The 18,497-nt window shown below is 40.8% G+C and overlaps 1 protein-coding gene across 1 annotated transcript in view; it reads right to left on the bottom strand.

Annotated features, from left to right (window-relative positions):
- Positions 1-3,314: 3,314 nt before the first annotated feature.
- The window catches only part of SYNPR (synaptoporin), a 109,986-nt gene continuing 94,803 nt past the window's right edge, over positions 3,315-18,497 (bottom strand). Inside the window, exons 5-6 of the mRNA XM_087431683.1 lie at positions 10,254-10,445; positions 3,315-5,015 (exon numbers count right to left, since the gene is read on the bottom strand). Coding sequence (XP_087287809.1) covers positions 4,758-5,015; positions 10,254-10,445 — 450 coding nt within the window. The 3' untranslated portion in view covers positions 3,315-4,757. The remainder of the gene's footprint in view (positions 5,016-10,253; positions 10,446-18,497) is intronic.

Raw genomic sequence — 18,497 nt, 5'->3', positions numbered from 1 at the left:
CTTCCCTCAGTGCCAACCTCTTATATAACTCTAGTACAGTATCAAAGCCAGGAAATTGATAGAGGATCTTTTCAAACCGAGAATGGAATCATGTCATTGCTCTGTTTACCCGCCTAGTGGCTTCCCACTTCACTTAGAATGCAACCTGTTTCCTGCGTCCTACAAGGTGCTCTATGATGTGCCTCCCCCAAACTCTGCAGCCCCAGCTCCTGACTCTCCCCTTACCTTGCAAGTCCCAGCCCCACTAGGCTTGCTCTCCTCTGTCCTTCTAAGGCACTGGGCGCTCTCCCACCTTAGGTCCTGGACATGCTCTCTTGTCTGCCTGACATGTTCTCCCCATGACCCACTCCTTCCTATTCTGCATGTCTCAGTTTCAATGTCACCTTCTCAGGGAGGTTTTGCTGACCACCCTATTCCACTTCTCCCCACCCTTGTGCCTCATTTCTTTCCCTCATAGCATTAATCATAATTTATTCTTACATATTTAGTTTGCTTACTTGTCTGTTATTTGAGTTTTTCAATCTTGAGTGTAAGCTCCAAGATGCCAGGAGCTGTATTTTGCTCACCTCGGCACAATTTGAAGTTTGACTTATAAAAACTCAGGCTGATGTAAGTGTGGAGCAGATTTATATCTCATCATTCGATAGCCAACTAACATCTGTGGAGTGCGGTACAGTTCATCAACCTTTCCACGCACGACCAGGTCACTACCCCATGAGGTGGGATTATCTGCATCTCCATTTTACACATTAAGTGATAATAGTAACATTCGTTGATCACTGGAGAAGGTGATTTTGATGCCCTATGTTGCTTTCCCTGGACAACTTCTAATTTCAGCCACAGCTGTGAAGGATAGTTCCTGCTCATGTTGACCGTGACCCCCTTCATGCAGGCACCTTCCAGAGCTCCCCCTTTATCCTTCCTCAAGGCCATTGTCTCCAGAAATGGGGGAGAGGACGGCAGTGATAGCACTCAGGCTAGTTCCTCTCCTCCCAGCCCCGACCCCTGCTCATAGTTGTTCGGACTCAAGGCTTATTTCTCTGAAGTCGCAGGAGCCTGCAAGGTCTACAGGCAAGTAAAACCTGGAAATGAGGGAAAATTACCACCCCTGTGGGCAACTCTCAACCAGTAGGGGCTGGAGTTGGTAGATAAATACTCCAGCCCCTGTCCCTTGATGGCGAATGACTGGAGCCATTCTGAACCCTACTCAGAGATCCTGATGGAACCGGGCTCCTACTGCCTCCACCAGCAACACCACTAACGCTCCCTTTCATCGGATTTCCCTCCTTCTGGGTCTCACTCTCCCTCCTCCCTCACTCCCATCTCCTGGAATCACCTTCCCCTGCTTTCAGGGGAACCCAAGTTCAGACAGTGCCCACTGTGTGCCAGAAGCTGTTCTAATACCTTTACATGGCTTACCTTTTTCATCTCGAAGTCTGTCCTGTGAGACAGACATTACCATTATCCCCATTGTAGAGATGCGGCAACTGAGTCAATGAGAAGTTAAGCATCTTGCCAACGGCATTTACTGACCTGCCCACACCCCCCAGTGACTGAGTGTGGTCCCTGGGTGTGAATTCCCCTACATTTCCAGGCTGCCCTTGCCTTCAGGCTGTGGCTTCAGAAAAGTCCCAGGGCTTTGGAGAAGGGATTGAGGAAGAAAAAGGAGAGTCAGGCAAAGGGCAGCACAGGGATTCTAACCCAGGCTGTGGGATCTCAGAGCCCACTCGTTTTACTTGTATGCTTTACCTCCTCCCAAGGAAACAAAGGGCCAGCAAGTGAAGTCACACCCTGAAATGCAGCTAGGGAGCAGCGAAGCTGCGATTCCAAATTAGGTCTATTGGACACATAGTGCCAGACTCTCCTGCTACACTGCTTACTCCCCTTTTTAAAAGGCCATATTGGGGGCCAGCCCCATGGCCTAGTGGTTAAGTTCCACGCACTCCACTTTAGCGGGCCAGGTTTGGTTCCTGGACGCGGACCTACACCACTCTTTGGCAGCAGCCATGCTGCAGTGGTGACCCACGTACAAAATAGAGGAAGACTAGCACAGATGTTAGTTCAGGGACAATCTTCCTCAAGTAAAAAGAGGAAGATTGGCAACAGATGTTAGCTCAGGGCGAATCATCCTCAGCAAAAAATAAATAAATAAATAAACAAAAAATAAAAGGCCAGATCTCTGCTCTTTTCTTGAGACCAGAAGGAATAAAATCAGCTTAGCGAAATCCCCGTTGGATCACAGCAGCATTTTACTGGGAATCTGCAGTGGACTGTGGAAGCATGTCTCTATCTCGACAGGGCAGGTAGCGCTCTCCATTTATCAGAGCCTCACCGTACTTTGGAACTGCTAAGTCTGGTAGAAAGAACTGCTGGTTAGGAGGATTTCTTGGCTTTGGAGAGTTCATGATAGCATATGAAGCAGAGGCCGCTCTCTCCTCCTCGGCAGTGCTGAAGGAAGCAGTCAAATCCAGCCACTCTCCCAGGAAATGAGGGTGGTTGGGGGAGAACTCATGTCAGGTCCTCTCCTCCCACCCCCAGCCCGCTGCCTAATGGGTGTTAGGAACCAAGGCTTATTTGCTATCCCCAGGATGTCCTTCACTTTTGTCATCCTTCAGTCCACTCTCCACCCTGCAGTCACTGAGATCTTTTCGAAATGCTCTTCTCATCGTTTCCCTCCTCCACTAAAAATCCTTCAGTGCTTTTCCTTAGCTTTTTAAGGATAAAGACAGAATTCCTGATCATGGCCTCCAAGCAGGGTTTCACCCATGCACCCATCAGCAGCCACACTCCCACAAAACCCCCCTCACTCATTGCACTCTGGCAACTCTACATATCCATCCTGCCTCCTACCAGCTGAGAGCTTTGCAAGGCTGCTCTCGGCCTGGCATACTCTCCCTCTCACCCTGTCCTTGTGAAACCTTGTGCAGTCTTCAGGTCTGAAGCCCTCTGACGTCTCCCTAACTAGCTCAAGTCCCTCTGATAAATGTTCTCGTGGAATCCTGTGCCTCTCTCTGTCGCACACAGCATAATTGTGGTGTGATTATTATAATGACTGTCCCCCCAATAGAGTGTAAGCTTCTTGAGGTAGGACATGTTTCTGCTTTTGCTCAATAACACATCCATAGTGCCTTACATAGCAATGGGTACACAGGCGGTCCTAGGATGGTGGAATCAATGAATGAACAACCCTGAGCTCATGAAACAAGGAAAGGGTGAGAGACTGGAAACACTGTGCACTTACACCTTGTTCTTTCGTTGTTAAAGCTAACCAGGTTCTAGTGTAATTCTCCATTATCCAGCCAGCAGTGTATGCAATAACTTTATTAAGGTCAAATAGATATCACAATACAGATTTATCCAACAGGATCCAGAAACTGGCTATACATATCATCTAAGTCACAAGGCTGTTTTGTGCTAAAATGCTTCCAACATCACAGATCACAAAATGAGTTTATACATCAATAACAACTTTATCTGGAAATACAGATGCTCAGCTTGCCCTCACTGTTGGGCTCTGGTGTTTCAACTGAGTTAAAACAAAGAGGCAAAGATTGGCATTTTCTTGATAAAGAATACATTCTGGGGAATATTTCATGAGAATCCTCTTTGGAATATAGAGTGGCTCATGGAAGTCATTTTTAATTTACGGGTAACATTCAAATCAAAATTAGTAATTAGTAAGTTGAACTGAGACTTGAGAATTCTTAATAATTGGATCAAGGAATATATTAACTTTACAAATAAACAGGATTTAAAAGTTTAGCTGGTAGTGTAGGTTCTACAGAATATCCTTTATAAATTAATATGTCAGCAAATAGCTTCTTAACTATGGTGTCTGATATCTGCATCTCCATTATTCTAAGAAAACAACACTCCATAAACACAAACAGTTATTGGGCTCATTGTTCATGGTCCATTGGATAACACCACAAAACACCATAGGAAATTACAAGAAGTAAATATTTAGCTAAATAAATAGAATAAATATCGGGCAATTACCATATGTAACACTGAATATCTACTAATAGGGGAAAATAAAGCCCAAATCTTAGGTACAATGCATTCAGAATTGGGTAAAGCCAGAGACACAAATTTGCAAGTATACAAAGTTGTAAATATATTTCTTTAAACGTCCATTTAACAATCTATATGGTGCAAACTGGAAAATTTTCATAAGTACAGTTCAAATGTTCATTTTGTAAGAAAATGCTTATTCATGCACTAAATCATATGAGCATTGATTCACCAAATTAAAAAATACCAGAGTAATTGTCTGAAACAAATAGTTGGAGACTCACAATCCTATAGGGTCTGCAACTAAAAAATAATAATACATGCACGTTGTGATACACCAAATTGTCTTATAGAAATCATTTAAACGTCTTTTGCATTAAAACGCATAGGAAAACTCAATGCGATTTAATTTACTTTACGCATATACATACTAGAGACTTTAAGCTACAAAATGCTTCTACTATCGTAACACACATACAAAATGACCATAAAAGTATCTGTGTATATAACAAGGTACTCTCCAATTAGCCATCTATGATGAATAATATATCTCCTCAAGTCATCTCATCTCTAAGTATCATTTATCACAACCCGGGCTTTTCTGCCTTAATGAGGACTACAGATGTCTGATTTACATTCAACCCTCTCTGCATTAATAATTGACTGAAACTCTTAAAAAATTCTTCCGCCACTGAAATGTAAGGTGGTGAGGCTATCTCCAGAAGAATGCAAATACTACCCTGTTAAATCTGATTGGTAAAGGAAGCAGGGCCACTGGGCTGTTGGCCAAACTCATCTGAAGACGGCCCCAAACTCGCCTGCTGGTTGTACCCACCACTTGACCCATAGCTCTCTTGGTTGTACCCGCCTTGGTTATAGCTGCTTGAGTGCTTCTCCATTGAGTCTGAAAGGTACCTCTGTCCTGAGGAATGCCAGCCGGTCTCCTTGAAAACAAACCAGATGTTTCCAGCCCAGAGGATAAAGTTCAAGAATCCAAAAACCTGAAGGAAAATCAAAACAAATAAATTGATAGACTGGAGAGAAATCCAAGAAAAATCTCAATTTCAGAAAAATCCTTCACAATATGAAAGGTCACTTGTCACTTCAATATTGAGGCCTCTTCCAATTTTTCATTTCATTCTACTATTTCATGTAGAGTATCTGACTTTTATTGACTAAAGGGCTTTATGTGTATCGATTCACTTAGTTTGAGAGGAAGGTGCTATTATTATACCCATATTAAAGGTGTGAAAACTGAGGTTCAGCAAGGATCAGAATCTTGTTCAAGGTCACATGACTTGGTAAGTAAGAGACCTGGGCTTCAAGTTCTGTTCTGTCTGACTCCATAGGCTGAACCATTACCTAAGCTATCACGATCTCCCAAAATGAGGTATTCCTCATAGTGTGTAAAGTATCTTCAGGGGGGACAGGGTTCAATATTTTCATTTTAATAATAGTGCATTAATTTATAAGGTTATCTTCACTTTATGGCTAGGGATACTACTTTTCCATTTATTGTAATGATATAAAGAAAATGAGTCAACTTAAAGAAAAACTATGGCGTTAAGCAATGGTATGGGCAGTATGCAGGTAACCACGTGTGATGGAGTTCACAGAGGTTGTTGACCCTGAATAGTTGTACTTGCTGTTGTCTCTCACATTCAGAAGTGAACGCTGAAACCAGACTGTGAATAAAGTGCAGGTTTCAGAGAGCTATGGAATGTTTTCTCAAAACTAGTGTGAGAGACTTTCCTATGGAAATTCCTCTTCTACTCCAGAAGGGTGTAGTGGTGAGTCAGAGGACCAGGTGTTACTTCCCCCAGGGCCTAAGGGATGGAAGCAGGACTGTTTGTCACTGTAAGAGGCCCAAACAGAACAGTCGTTCCGCAGCCTTTTCCACGCCAGATTGGTTGACCTGGAAATTAACCACAGACAGTCAATTTTGACATCTCTTATTGGAGACAGACAACAATAGTATGACACAAAGCTGGGAAGACGTTAAAGTATAATCAGAAACCATTCCAGCACGACACTGACCAATCACAATGGACTTGGAGAGAGGCTATAGTTTTGGAGTGTGGAGCTGGAAGTCCCTTGCTGGGCAATTTATTCATTGGTTGCTAGATGGTGGTGTGGTCCAGAGCGCCCTGGGGGTGGGAGTGGGAGGCTAGAGTAGTCAAGATGAGGGGCCTTGGGAGCTTGGAGCAGGGCGCTCCAAGTATTTCAATATTTTAGCAACACGTGGATCAGGACACACTAACTGAAGGCCAGTCTTGGAGTCACCCCACTGGCTTTGGAATCTGTGGGACCTGGGCTCTGCAAGTTTTTGCTCTATGACCTTGGACAAGGCAGTTAGCCTCTGGACCTCAGCTTTTTGTTTTCTTCTATGAAATGAAGACAAATATTCCTTCCTTGGGGGATAGTTGTGAGGATTAAAGAGGATGTACATAATGCAGCTAGACAGTGCTGGACACAGCAGTAAACGCTTACAGATTGGTAAATTACGCTCTGAATCACTTCCTAAAATATTTCCATGGATCGTATTCAGTTGACTCTTTCACTGCAGCATAAACTGAAGTGGGGCTTTGACAGTGAGGCCATATTCTTGGGAGATATCCATAGCTAAAACTGATTGTCTAGGCCCCTAATTGATCGAATTCAAGACTGGTTTATCTAGACCTCCCTCCCTCCCTCCCTTCTTCCTTCTCTGCTGTTCCATCCTCTTTCCTTCCTATGTAAGGAGCAGTGATGTCTTCCTCTATTGTCATCACAGAGGTATTCAGATCTCTTGGCTAGAACATTTTAGGGGCACACAGGCCCTTGAATTTTTTCTTGCCCTTTTGTTGCAACTGAAATGGGAGTAAGGATTGATTCATGCTCAGATGTGGGCCAACAGAATGAGAGACTGAAAGAGACTGCACATAGCCTGAGAAAGAATGAGGAGATGAAATCTAGATGATCCGAGAAGACATATCAAGATTACCTACAGGGAAGCCGGAGAAACAGAAGTAGAAATTATGGATAGAACAGTTATGCTCTGTGAACCTTTAAAAGAAAAATTAAGAGGGGCCGGCCCAGTGGCGCAAGCGGTTGGGTGCGTGCGCTCCGCTGCGGCGGCCCGGGGTTCGCTGGTTTGGATCCCGGCGCGCACCGACGCACTGCTTGGCAGGCCATGCTGTGGCGGCGTCCCATGTAGGGTGGAGGAAGATGGGCACAGATGTTGGCCCAGGGCCGTCTTCCTCAGCAAAAAAAAAAAAAAAGAAGAGGAGGATTGGCGGATGTTGGCACAGGGCTGATCTCCTCACAAAAAAAAAAAAAAGAAAAATTAAGAGAATAAAAAACATTCTTTTTTCCCTTCTTTGGGCTCAAACACTACGTGACAATTAAGAAAAGGAATGCACTTTAGTAGCAGCTTTCAGTTGCATGTATTGAACGTTTGCCATAGGCTGGTACTTATGTACTGTGCTACGTGCTTATGTATCATGTCATCGAATCCTTTCAACAGGCCTGTGAGGTCTGTTCTGTAATATCCTCATTTTACAGAGGATGAAACTAAGTTTAGAGAGCTTAATTACTTTGTCCAAGGGTAGTCAATTATTGAGTAGTGGAGCCAGGATTCAAATCCTGGTAGACTCATTCCAGAACTGCACCCTTAACCATTTCGCGTGGCAACAGCATTGGGAAAATTTGGCTCTAGTCTGGCGTTGCTGTAACTACTTGGGAAATCTTATGCAAGTCCTCAGCTCCCTGCATTTGTAATATCTGGATAGCTCACCTACCCATTAGTGTTACTGAGAAATCATAGATGCCAAAGTGTTTTGAAGAAAGCAAATCTGTTACCTCAGTAGAAAATATCATTGTTATTGCCTGAACCACTTACTTGTAGAAGTCATCTCTTGTGGTATGTGTCTGGCTCCTTCTCCAAAACCTACACTTGCCCAGGAGGATGGGTCTTTTGAGTCATGTTTCTACTACCAAACCCCCCAACCATAACTAATGAGACCAAGGTGGATACCTGACCCAAGATGGGCTAACAAGATTTTCTCTGCCAGAAATTTGGAATTGGACCTGAGTGATTTTAGTTCAGTCCAAGATGTTTCTTTAAAAAGAAATATAAACTCAGAAACTATAGAGTGGCTATCTTCTGCTGTGTAAACAGGAAAAAGAGAAAAAATTCCATCCCAAAAGAGAGAATAATGTAATAGACATGCAGAAGGAACAGAGATGAGGGATGGAGGATGAGAAATATCCAGTTTCTTGACAGTCTTCCAGCTCCTGGCCCTAGGTTCTTCTCTTGGAAGACACATTTCTGGTGTCTTTCTGGTTGTTTTCACTTTTTGTGAAAAGCTAGCTCAATATGATTTGAAATCTAATGAGTTTGTAATGAAAAAAATTGTGGTGTTTTGACAGATTAATATCCTTTTCCACTGCTTTTGGTAATAGAAATTTGATTTCCTTTGCAGAGCCAAGTTACAGTCAAGGGGCCTGAACTCTCTTCTGGAACTTTGAGTCTTGAGCAGAGTAATGCAAGATTAGGTATGACTTGCCATTATTAGCAACTTGAGACCATTTTTTGGTATCTGACATCTAGAACCTTGGTCCTGCTCTAGATTCTGCTTTTTTCAGAGCCTGTTTCTTCATGTCTCATCGAATTTCTGAGCTACTTGATATCCTTCCAAAGATTTTTTTTCCTGATGAAATTAGTCAGAGTCAGTTTTTGTTAACTTGCAAACCAAATATTCTAATGCATACGGACATTGGTATCAGAAGTGGGGTGCAAAGAACAGATGTTAGGGATACAAGGATTGTTTTTGCATTGGCCGGTTTGAACCTTGTTTTCTGACACTAGACACTGGAAGACCCTTAACTGATATGGATCCATAACTATAACAGAACTACTCCTGTCCTTTCACACACACCCTATTATTCAGTTTCCCTCCAGTCTTCTTTTTAGTTTTAAGAGATATGTCACATTGTTTCTCATTCAAAATTCCTATCTCCTAGTCTAAAACTTCTTAGAGACCTCAGAAGTGGAATTAAATGGATTATGCAGGATGTCATAATTTATATAGAAGATGGATCATTAAACTAACAAATAAATCAAATGATTTTATCTTTGTTCTCTTAGACTTTGAGGTCAGGGTTACAATAACTTTCATTAGGCACTGCTTATAAACAAACTACAGAAGCAGTGGAATATATTTTTATGTACACCTCGCAAGTGTTCATCTACAGGTGTGGACAGCAATGAATAAAAATGACTGTGAGATCCTAATACATGGCTTGTTTCTGTGTTTACTGTCTTACCAAGGCAAGATTCACAATCAAATCATCAGGAGCCAATTAGCAACCCTGTTTCCCTTCTTAAATGCCTTCTCAGATTAAATTTCAGAAAACTGTAGCAATGTAAGTTAACCTTGAAGCACAGATAATTATTCTTAGGGGTTGCTAAAGAACGTCGTTCCTTCAGCAAACACTGCTGAGTCTTCTATCCTTTGGTAACTACTGCTTTTTCCTGCCATTATAGCTTCTCTCTCTCAGACACAGTTTCTTTCTTTGAAATAACACAAGTTCTTACACTCATACAATAAGAATCCAATTTAGCGACCCTGCTATCTGTCAGATTTTCTGTCTTCCTGCAAGAGCTATATACTTGATGATAATATTTGACTTTGTTCACCTAATATAGTTCAGTTTTTCTGAAATTATCAAGCAACTAAACCAGGAGCATGGAGAAGATAAAAAAATTACCATAACTATTATAAGTACTTTTTTACATAATGCATTTCTTTCTGCACCCTACTAGGTCTGCATATTTTTCGCCAGACAATCAATTGGATATATTCTAACTATGTGTGTCTTGAACAATGTTGTCTTCCCAGGAAACCTCTATGCCATCAAATATTCCTTTTAACTTCTGGCAGGCCTCAGCCTTAAAGTTCAGATTCTATATCTGCTTCTGGCTTAGAATTTTGACTTGACTGTCATCCAAGCTGCAGTTGCCAATACCTGCTGGCTTCTTATTAAGAACTCTGTAATTGGCAGCATTAAAGTCTGTGGGTTCTGACAATAGAAAACTTGAAGGCCAGAGGATCATCTTGCAAATGGTGTGGAATATCACCTTTTAGATTGGCCTAGTTATGGAGGCAGAAATTTCCAAGATGGCTTCTGAGATATTTTTCTCATTCACTTGCCTGGCAAATAAAGAAGTGGGAGGGAAAGCATAGATGAAAACATACCACAGAAGTGTTTAAGCTGGACATTACAGGGCTGTGGACCGCCGTGCATTTGTTGGCCGGCTGTTTGCAAGCTGACATCAGTAACAACACTTCCTTGGGATCCGTTGCGACCTTGACATCAGACAGTCCTTTTGCCCAAGCTGATGAACCCACCAACCACAAGAACGAAAAGACTACAGTGATGATGAAGTCCTACAGAAACAAACAGAAAGATAAAACAGTAAAAGAAATGTGAATTCTAGAAACACATTGATTAGTTTATACAACTATTTGGTTTGCCTGTTGGAAAATTCCAAGATCTCATAATATTGGAACCAGGGAAAAGTTGAAAAACAAATAAAAGAAATTTTTGTGCTATTGTATTTATATGTATATAAAATAAATAATAATAGTAATATTTATTGAATGCTTACTATGTCCCAGGAATGATGCTAAGTACTTATAACCCTCCTGTAACTATTCCTATTACACCCCTGCAAGGAAGTCACTGTTGTTATCCCATTTGCAGATGACAAAACTCAGAGAATGGTTGAAGAGCTTGTCTGAGGTCCCTAAACAGAAAATCAGTGATGCTGTCAGGATTCAAACAGGGGCAGCCCACCTCCTGAGCCCATGCTCTTAACCATCATGTTATGATGAGTTCAAATATTTAGAGAGATTTGCTGATTGTTACAGACTCCTGGACGGCAACATTCATTCATTCATACATGTGTTTATTTAACAAACCTATGCATTATGTACAGTATGCTTGGGACTGTGTTAAGAGGGAGACAAAAATAGCTATAATGTTTGGAGTGCCTTTTACGGGTGAGAGGTTTTATATAAAATTATCCTTACGAATATCATGTTAAACAGTATTTTTAATGCCGATTTTAAAGATGAAGAAACTGAGGCCCAGAGATATAAAGTAAACACATAGACAATGGCAGAGCCAGAATTCAAATTCAGATCTGTCTGACTTAGAAAACCATCTGCTATGAGTGCAGGGGGAAGAAGCTTCTTTATTCATATATCAAGCAAAATCTCTGTGATATCAGGAGGTGAATATTTTAAAGAAATATCTCCAACTTTCTGATGATGGAGGCCTACTTCTCATATCCTCCCTCGTGACTCAGAGGAGGTGGGGGTGGGAGTCACTGTCCAAAACTTAAGGAGACTGTGTTCTAACAGGACAATTTTTCAGATTTACTGTATCTATGTTTCACTACTATAAAAATGTTTCATACTGCTTACCTAGAGTATTAAAAACACTGACCCAGAAAGGAAAATAGTAAATTCGATACACCAACAGAAATAGACTTCTTTTTCATTCTAAATGATAAGCCCTTCAAGAAAAAAACTTAGTCTGTGTTTCTTTCCTCCCCAAGGGCATGGCCCGTCTAAGTTACTCTGGTTAGCCTTTCCTCACAGCGTGACTGAATTACTTTTCATCAGATTCCATGAGCTACACTGAGGGAACTCTTATGCTCTAAAGATGCTGCTGTGAATGATGCTTGTTAGGTGTGACTTTCGTGGAGAATGTTCTAGAGGGTCCACTACTAAGAGTGGCTGAATCTTCTGAGCAACTGGTCTCTTTTCATCCAGCGCTTGTTGTGATTTATGTAAACTCATCGGTTGACCTTTTCATGTGGGCTCAGAAAATTTAGGGCCAATTTCTGACCCACTCTTAGGGTTTTTATGGCATGAGTATTTTAACCCTATTCCTAACTTTGTTTTGTATACCATCCTTCTTTTCTCTTGTTCTTTCCTTCCTGTTTTTAATTAAATCCATCTTGAGTTTCATATATCCTTGTAAGCCATCTTCAGTCATTTCTGGAATGAGATGGAGGTATAAACAAACAAGCAAACAAATACCATATCTACAGCCATTTCAACATCAATAAGAACATTTGGAATAAAGAGATTCAGTGTTTGAGTTTGAATTAGAAATTGGAGGAATGGTTACAAATAATTAAGCCAGGTTGACTGTGGCAAATACAACTCTCTGCTCATGTTCAATCTGGTACCTATTTCATTCATGTTTATGCAAACAATGAGTTTTGAGCAATGTGCCAGGTAGTGAGCAGTGAGTTCTTATGGGAGATTTAAAAAAATGCAAAATATGGACTCTGCTCTCTTGATATTACATATGTGTTAGGGACCATAGATATCCTGTAATTCCAATTATGAGATAGTAGCTCTCATTATTTATACTCATTATAATTAAAACTAGGCTTATTAAAAGGCCATTAGGATGGGAAAACACTTAAGAAAAGAATAGAGTCATGTGAAAACCTCTCAATTAGAAATTGGAAAAAATAATACCAAAACTTCTAGACTTATTTGTTAAAATAATGCTAGTAATAATATCTAACATTTACTGAGCACTTATTATATGTGAAGTATTATTTCAAGTTACCTGTATTAACTCATTTAATGCTGACAATAGCACTGTAAAACAGATACTAACCCTGTCCCCATTCTACAGTTGAGGAGGCTGAGGCATAAAGAGGTAAAATAAAATTGCTCAGAGTCATGAGTTAGTAAGTGGGGGAGCCAGGATTCTAAGTGTGGCCGTCTGCTTCCAGGACCTGTGAGCTTGACTATTCTCTACCGCCTCTCAGGTCTGCTTTAAGGAATATTGATCTTCTTATTTAAAACAAATACACTAAAAAAGTTAAAAAGTTCGACTTGAGGTCCTGCTTAATTTAAATATGACAAAATAGTAACAAATCATTTTCCGTAAACAAACTTCATGACTGAAGTCAAGGATCTATGTCCTTGGAGTAAATATGTTGTTTACTCCCTAGCACCATTTTGTAAAGAGGGACCAGTAAAGCATGCTAAAGTATGTCTTACATGAATTTAAAGCTCAGAGTCTGTCGTCACATAGGCCGGGGGTTGAAGCCTGACTCTGCTACTTACTAGCTGTGTGTCCTTAGGTAATTTGCTAGACTACGTGAAGCCTCAGTTTAGCTCTCTGTAAATTGGGATAATAACAGTATCTGTCTCATAGGATGGTTCTGAGGAGTGAAAATATGTCTGTTTGCCTATTTCTCCCAATAAACGTCAGCTCCATGAGGGCAGGGACTTTGTCAACCTTACTCATTGCTGGGTCTGGGCAGAAGAGGTGCCATCAACATTTGTTGAGTCAGAGAATGAAAGAAAGAATGAATGAATATACAAAATGGTCCCAATTTTGTTAAAAAATTTATACTTATGTACACAACATTACACAAGAGTTTATGAAGTGGTACTGCTAGGATTAGAGATGATTTTTATTTTGTTTTATATAAGCTTGTATGTTTTTAAACATATTTCATATTTAGGCCAAATCAAAACAATGTGGCAACGTGATCAAGCCACAGATTGATTATATCAGCGGCTCTCCCAGACAGAGACTTCACACCACCCTATTTGTCCTTACAGCAGCATCAGGATTTATAATTAGACCAAACAATACATGTCATTAGAATTGAGAGTTTTTGCATCAAACGGTTTCAAAAAATAGGTCAAAAAACCTCAAGCCAGGTTTTCTATAACTAAGCAAAATGTGTAGATGGGGAGACTATGTCAAAACTTCTAGCTAAAGAATATATTAACCCGAACTTTTTTATTTTTTGGCTTCAAGTGTAAGCCTGAGTTCAAAGCCACTTACAGGGAGTGAGACATGGAGCAAATCCTTGACCCCACTTTCCTCCCATCCAATCTCCTGCAGAGGCTCCCATTGGCCAAACCCCACTGAAACCCCAAGGGCAGGGAGCCCACTGATGTGATTCATGCAGGTCACCTCCCTGGCACAGAGCATGGTGGAGAAGGGCAGAGCATCCGTAAGAAGCTGTCTCCAAGTAGTGGTTGTCTTAGGAGCAGCAGCAATGGTGGCTGCCATCTATATTTACTGAGTGCTTCCTAGCTGCCGGGAATTCTGCTAAGCACTTAGAGACATCATTAACCTTACAACATAGGTAATTACATTAGCCCTGCTTTTTATATGAGAAATTGGTCAAATACTTTACTTACAATTAATGCCTGGCTTGACTACTATAGTGTATCATGAGCTTTCAGAAAAGTTAGGAGAAAAGATGCTCTTTGGGGTATTTTATGTAAGTAATTACCTTAGTTGATGTTCTCTAAGTTTTATTCATTTTGGTACTACCCAAACAATTTTAATTTTATCCACATACCTCCTGTGTTATTGTTTAATATTTCATTTAAACGACCTTTTTCACATAAATAAGGTTATCTCAGAAGGAAATTATCTGTGTACTATAAATGTTAAACCAATACAACTTGCCCTAGTTCGAAGAAAACTGCAAACATAAATGCTATACAGTGAAAACAAAATACCTTAAATTGTAGCTGGGGTGTTTGCACAAGGCTTTGGAGCCTAGGATCTTTGTTAAAAGGGAGATTAATGAGTGTTAGAGGGATACTAAGGACTTACTAGCATGACCTAATTAGAAGACTTGAATTGAACATGGACCCACTTTCTCACTCATATTATTAAATGCCATGTTAATGGTCCGCCTAAAACCATCTCCTATACCAGGAGAGGTAAATGCCTCGCACTTGAGAAGTGACTTTCTTCTGATGGTGCAGGCAAAAATCCAGTTGCTTATAAATACTACCCCTTGTCTATCTAACAGAGATAGAGTGCACATGGAAGAAATTCAAGACATAAATTTGTAACATTTCCTGCTAGGTTATCATGGTGCATATATCAACCCTTTGAAGATATCTTCTGCTAGCTTTGCTTGTGTTATTTACTCCCATGGAGTGGAGAAGCTGCCATTCAGAAGGTGCTTCACTGCTTCCAAAACACTCTCACACTTGAAATCTGTGTGATGTCCATAAAACCCCAAGAAGTAGTCAGAGGAGGTGTTATTAGCCACATATTACAGATAAAGAAACTGCAGCCAGTAGGGCTAAGTGATTTGCCTATGGCTCATTAAGTGATTTATAAAACCTGCCCTGAGGTATTGGTCTCACTCTGTACCAAGGGAACACTGACCTGCTATCCGGTTGTGTTTCTGCAGTATGTTTCAAGTATCTGTTCAGTGATCCAAGGAAACGGCTTCCTCAGCAGAGGGAGCAGCCTGGCTTAATGCTGGCTGGGTGGTTTGTTCCCATTTCGTTTGTTGGGTGTGTTTTCTTGCCCCCACTTCTCCTAATTTGCTGTTAGCAAACTCATTTTTACTAGAATGTAATTTAATACATTAAAGATGCCTGTCCTGGAGCACTCTGGGGCATACAAGAAGGAGTCATCTTTGGAGACAGAAAACTTACTAGTTTAGAACCAGGTAAACCTGTCTCCATCTCTCCCTGATAGTGGCACCTCACAGCTCCACTGGATATTGGTAAACATAGTCAATCCTCCTATTTCCATCTATTAGCCAATATTCCCAGCATTTCAACTCCAGCGACTTTATTATCTGTTTGCCTACTTGATGGCTTTGCTGTTTTTTCTGTGGCTGACCCTATACCAAGAAGCTATACCAGAAACTGGGCAGTCCAATGAGTCCCCCTCACCCTCACTGCAACTGGATCCAGTTTGCTAAGTCAGCTGTCAGGAATCATGAACCAGGATGAACCTGGTTCATGATTCCTGAACCAGAATGAATCATGAACCAGGAAAAACAGAAATCAAACTGCAAGAAAGAAGCTCGGCTTTGGACTTGTCTGGGAAGAGAGAAGAGCTAAGCAGTGGCTGGATGGAACAACTTTCTGTCCACTCACAGGTTTATTTCATTATTTCATTTGAAGGATGAATGACAATGACATCTGACTTCTGGAGAATGTCTACAGTTTTTAACAGGCTGTCACAGAAGATCATTTCATCTTCACAAAACTGCATGAGGGTGAAGATAATTGTACCCATTTTACAGATTCAGGGAAGTTAAGTAAAGTGTTCATGTTGTCACAAGTAACTGAAATTTGAATTCAGGACACCAGGCTCCATATTTAGTGAGTGGTTTTCCATCATGCCCAGGTCTTCTCAAGTCTGGGTTACCTACCATTGTGGGAACACAGACACAGCAACAAATAACATTGAGCTACATGGGAAGAAAGGCATTCTCCTTCAGAATTCTCTTTCAATCTGAGTAGTGAAGTCTCAGCTGGGTGCTAGTCTGTCTCTAACACCTATTTAACAAATATTTAACACCCATTTATCAAAGAAAATTGGTCCCAGGCTCAGAGCCTTCAGGCAAGCAATGGTACCTGGCTGGAATACAGTACTCTTTATTTTCCATTAGTTCATATTTATGTTTATCTTTTAATTATGTCAAATAATGCTGGATTTCTATATCCAGCAGTGGTGCAGAGTTTTCTTCAAAATTACATTTTATTTAAGTTTAAGAAAATAATTTAATGTAAAAACAATAGTAAATAATTCATGGCGCAGGCGACAGAAGCCAGGCAGAGAATGCCTGAGGTTTGGAAAGACTACATGGCTCCATCCTGGGCTGGGAATGCTGAGACTCTCACCTAGTGCTATCTAATAGACATAGAATGTGAGCCAGAGATGTGAATCACATATGTAATTTTAAGTTTTATAGTAGCCACATTAGAAAAAAGCAAAAAGAAACTGGTGAAATCAATTATAGTAATACATTATATGTATTTATATAATAAAACCCATTATATAAAATATTATTTCACATAATCAATATAAAATTATTAATAAGATATTTTACTTTTTTTTTTGCACTGTCTTTGAAATCTGGTGTGTATTTTATACCTACAGCACATGTTAATTTGTATCAGCCACATTTCAAGTGTCCAGTAGCACATGACAGTGCACCTCTAATCCACAACTAACAAATGGAAGCACATTTACCTCCATGGTGAAGTGAGAGCAATGCCCCTTCTCCTGTTTCAGGTCATTGCTGTCATGATTTCTCTTGGTACTCGAGTCTGAGATGGCCCCAGCAGCCATCCCTTAGCTTAGCTTTTACAAGGCCAGCATGCCTCTCACAACCCCCCTGGTCTGTAGATTCCCATACGTGGGTTGATATGGTAGGCCAATACATTGCCCCAGTGGTCTGGCGGAGGTTGGAAGGCAGATCAATGATGAAAGGGAGGCTTGGGCCTTCTGTATTGGCAGCCCAAGGGAGGAGATTGGCCCACAGAAACAGCCCTGCCAAGTAGGAGGTGCATTTTAGACTAGATGTAGGGGAAAGTCTGACTTGACCCCTCTATTTTCAGGACATGTGCCAAGATGGTGGCTGGTGGAATGGGATGTAATATGTGGTCCCATTTTACAGATGGGATAAATTACTTAACTCCAGCTTGAAAGATGCAGAGCCAGCATTTGGACCCAGGGAGTTTGGCTCCAGAAGCTGTGTTCTTAATTTATTATAAAAGCACTCTATTGCTTTTAGAGGCCCATGATTTTATTGGCTCATACTAAAAATTAAAATAGAGGTCCATGATTTTATTGGCTCATACTAAAAATTAAGTTGCAATACTAGTACCTGTGGCTATCATTTATGGGTATCACTCATGGAGCAGTTACTATGCACCAGACACTGTATATTCCATACATGATTCACTTAATTCTGATAATACCATTTTGAGATAGCTATTATTGGTCTCACTTTACAGATGAGAAGAATCAAGGTTCAGAAAGACTGAGAGTCACTGAGTTGCTAAGCTTTGTTTGCAACCAAGGTTTGCTGAGCTCCAAAGTCTGCGTCCCCCACCAGAAGGTGAACCTCATCAGACTCGAAACCAGCTTTAATGGGGTGTCAAGCATAATGTCAAAGTGCCTTACATATTTCGCCTCAGTTCAGCCTTACCACAATCCTACAAAGTAGCTATGAGTTTTTCTATTTTACAGATGAAGAAGGGGGAAGTAGAGGAATTGGGTACGAAACTCAGATCTTTTGACTCCAAATCCCACTGATTTGTTCATTTGTCCATAATTCTAGCAGTCCCTTTTCCCAATCATCTGTCCAATGTTTGCCATCTTCCCACTATAGGCTGGATACTGCTCTAAAAATGGAGTATGCACAAGGGATGGATACCAGGCCAAAGGAGGTCTGTTCTCAGCCCTCAAGTGGTTTACATCTTTCCTATCTCTGCACTGTCTGGGATTTATGCTATTACTGCAAGATACACTATTGTCACACTGTCAGTTAATCAGGATTTTGCAAAAAGAGAGATGTAGCAGATGCTGATGTTCTTCTGTCACAAGGGCTGGGGAATAATCAATCATCATGGTTCATGTGTGAAGAATCTGGCTTATGCTTGAGAATCAATGTA

The sequence above is a fragment of the Ceratotherium simum genome, chromosome 5 (genome assembly GCF_057802395.1).
Source record: "Ceratotherium simum simum isolate JZ-2026a chromosome 5, ASM5780239v1, whole genome shotgun sequence".
In the NCBI taxonomy this organism is placed as follows: domain Eukaryota; kingdom Metazoa; phylum Chordata; class Mammalia; order Perissodactyla; family Rhinocerotidae; genus Ceratotherium; species Ceratotherium simum.
Note: the sequence above shows the minus strand (reverse complement) of the source record. Positions and strands in the feature narration are given on the sequence as shown.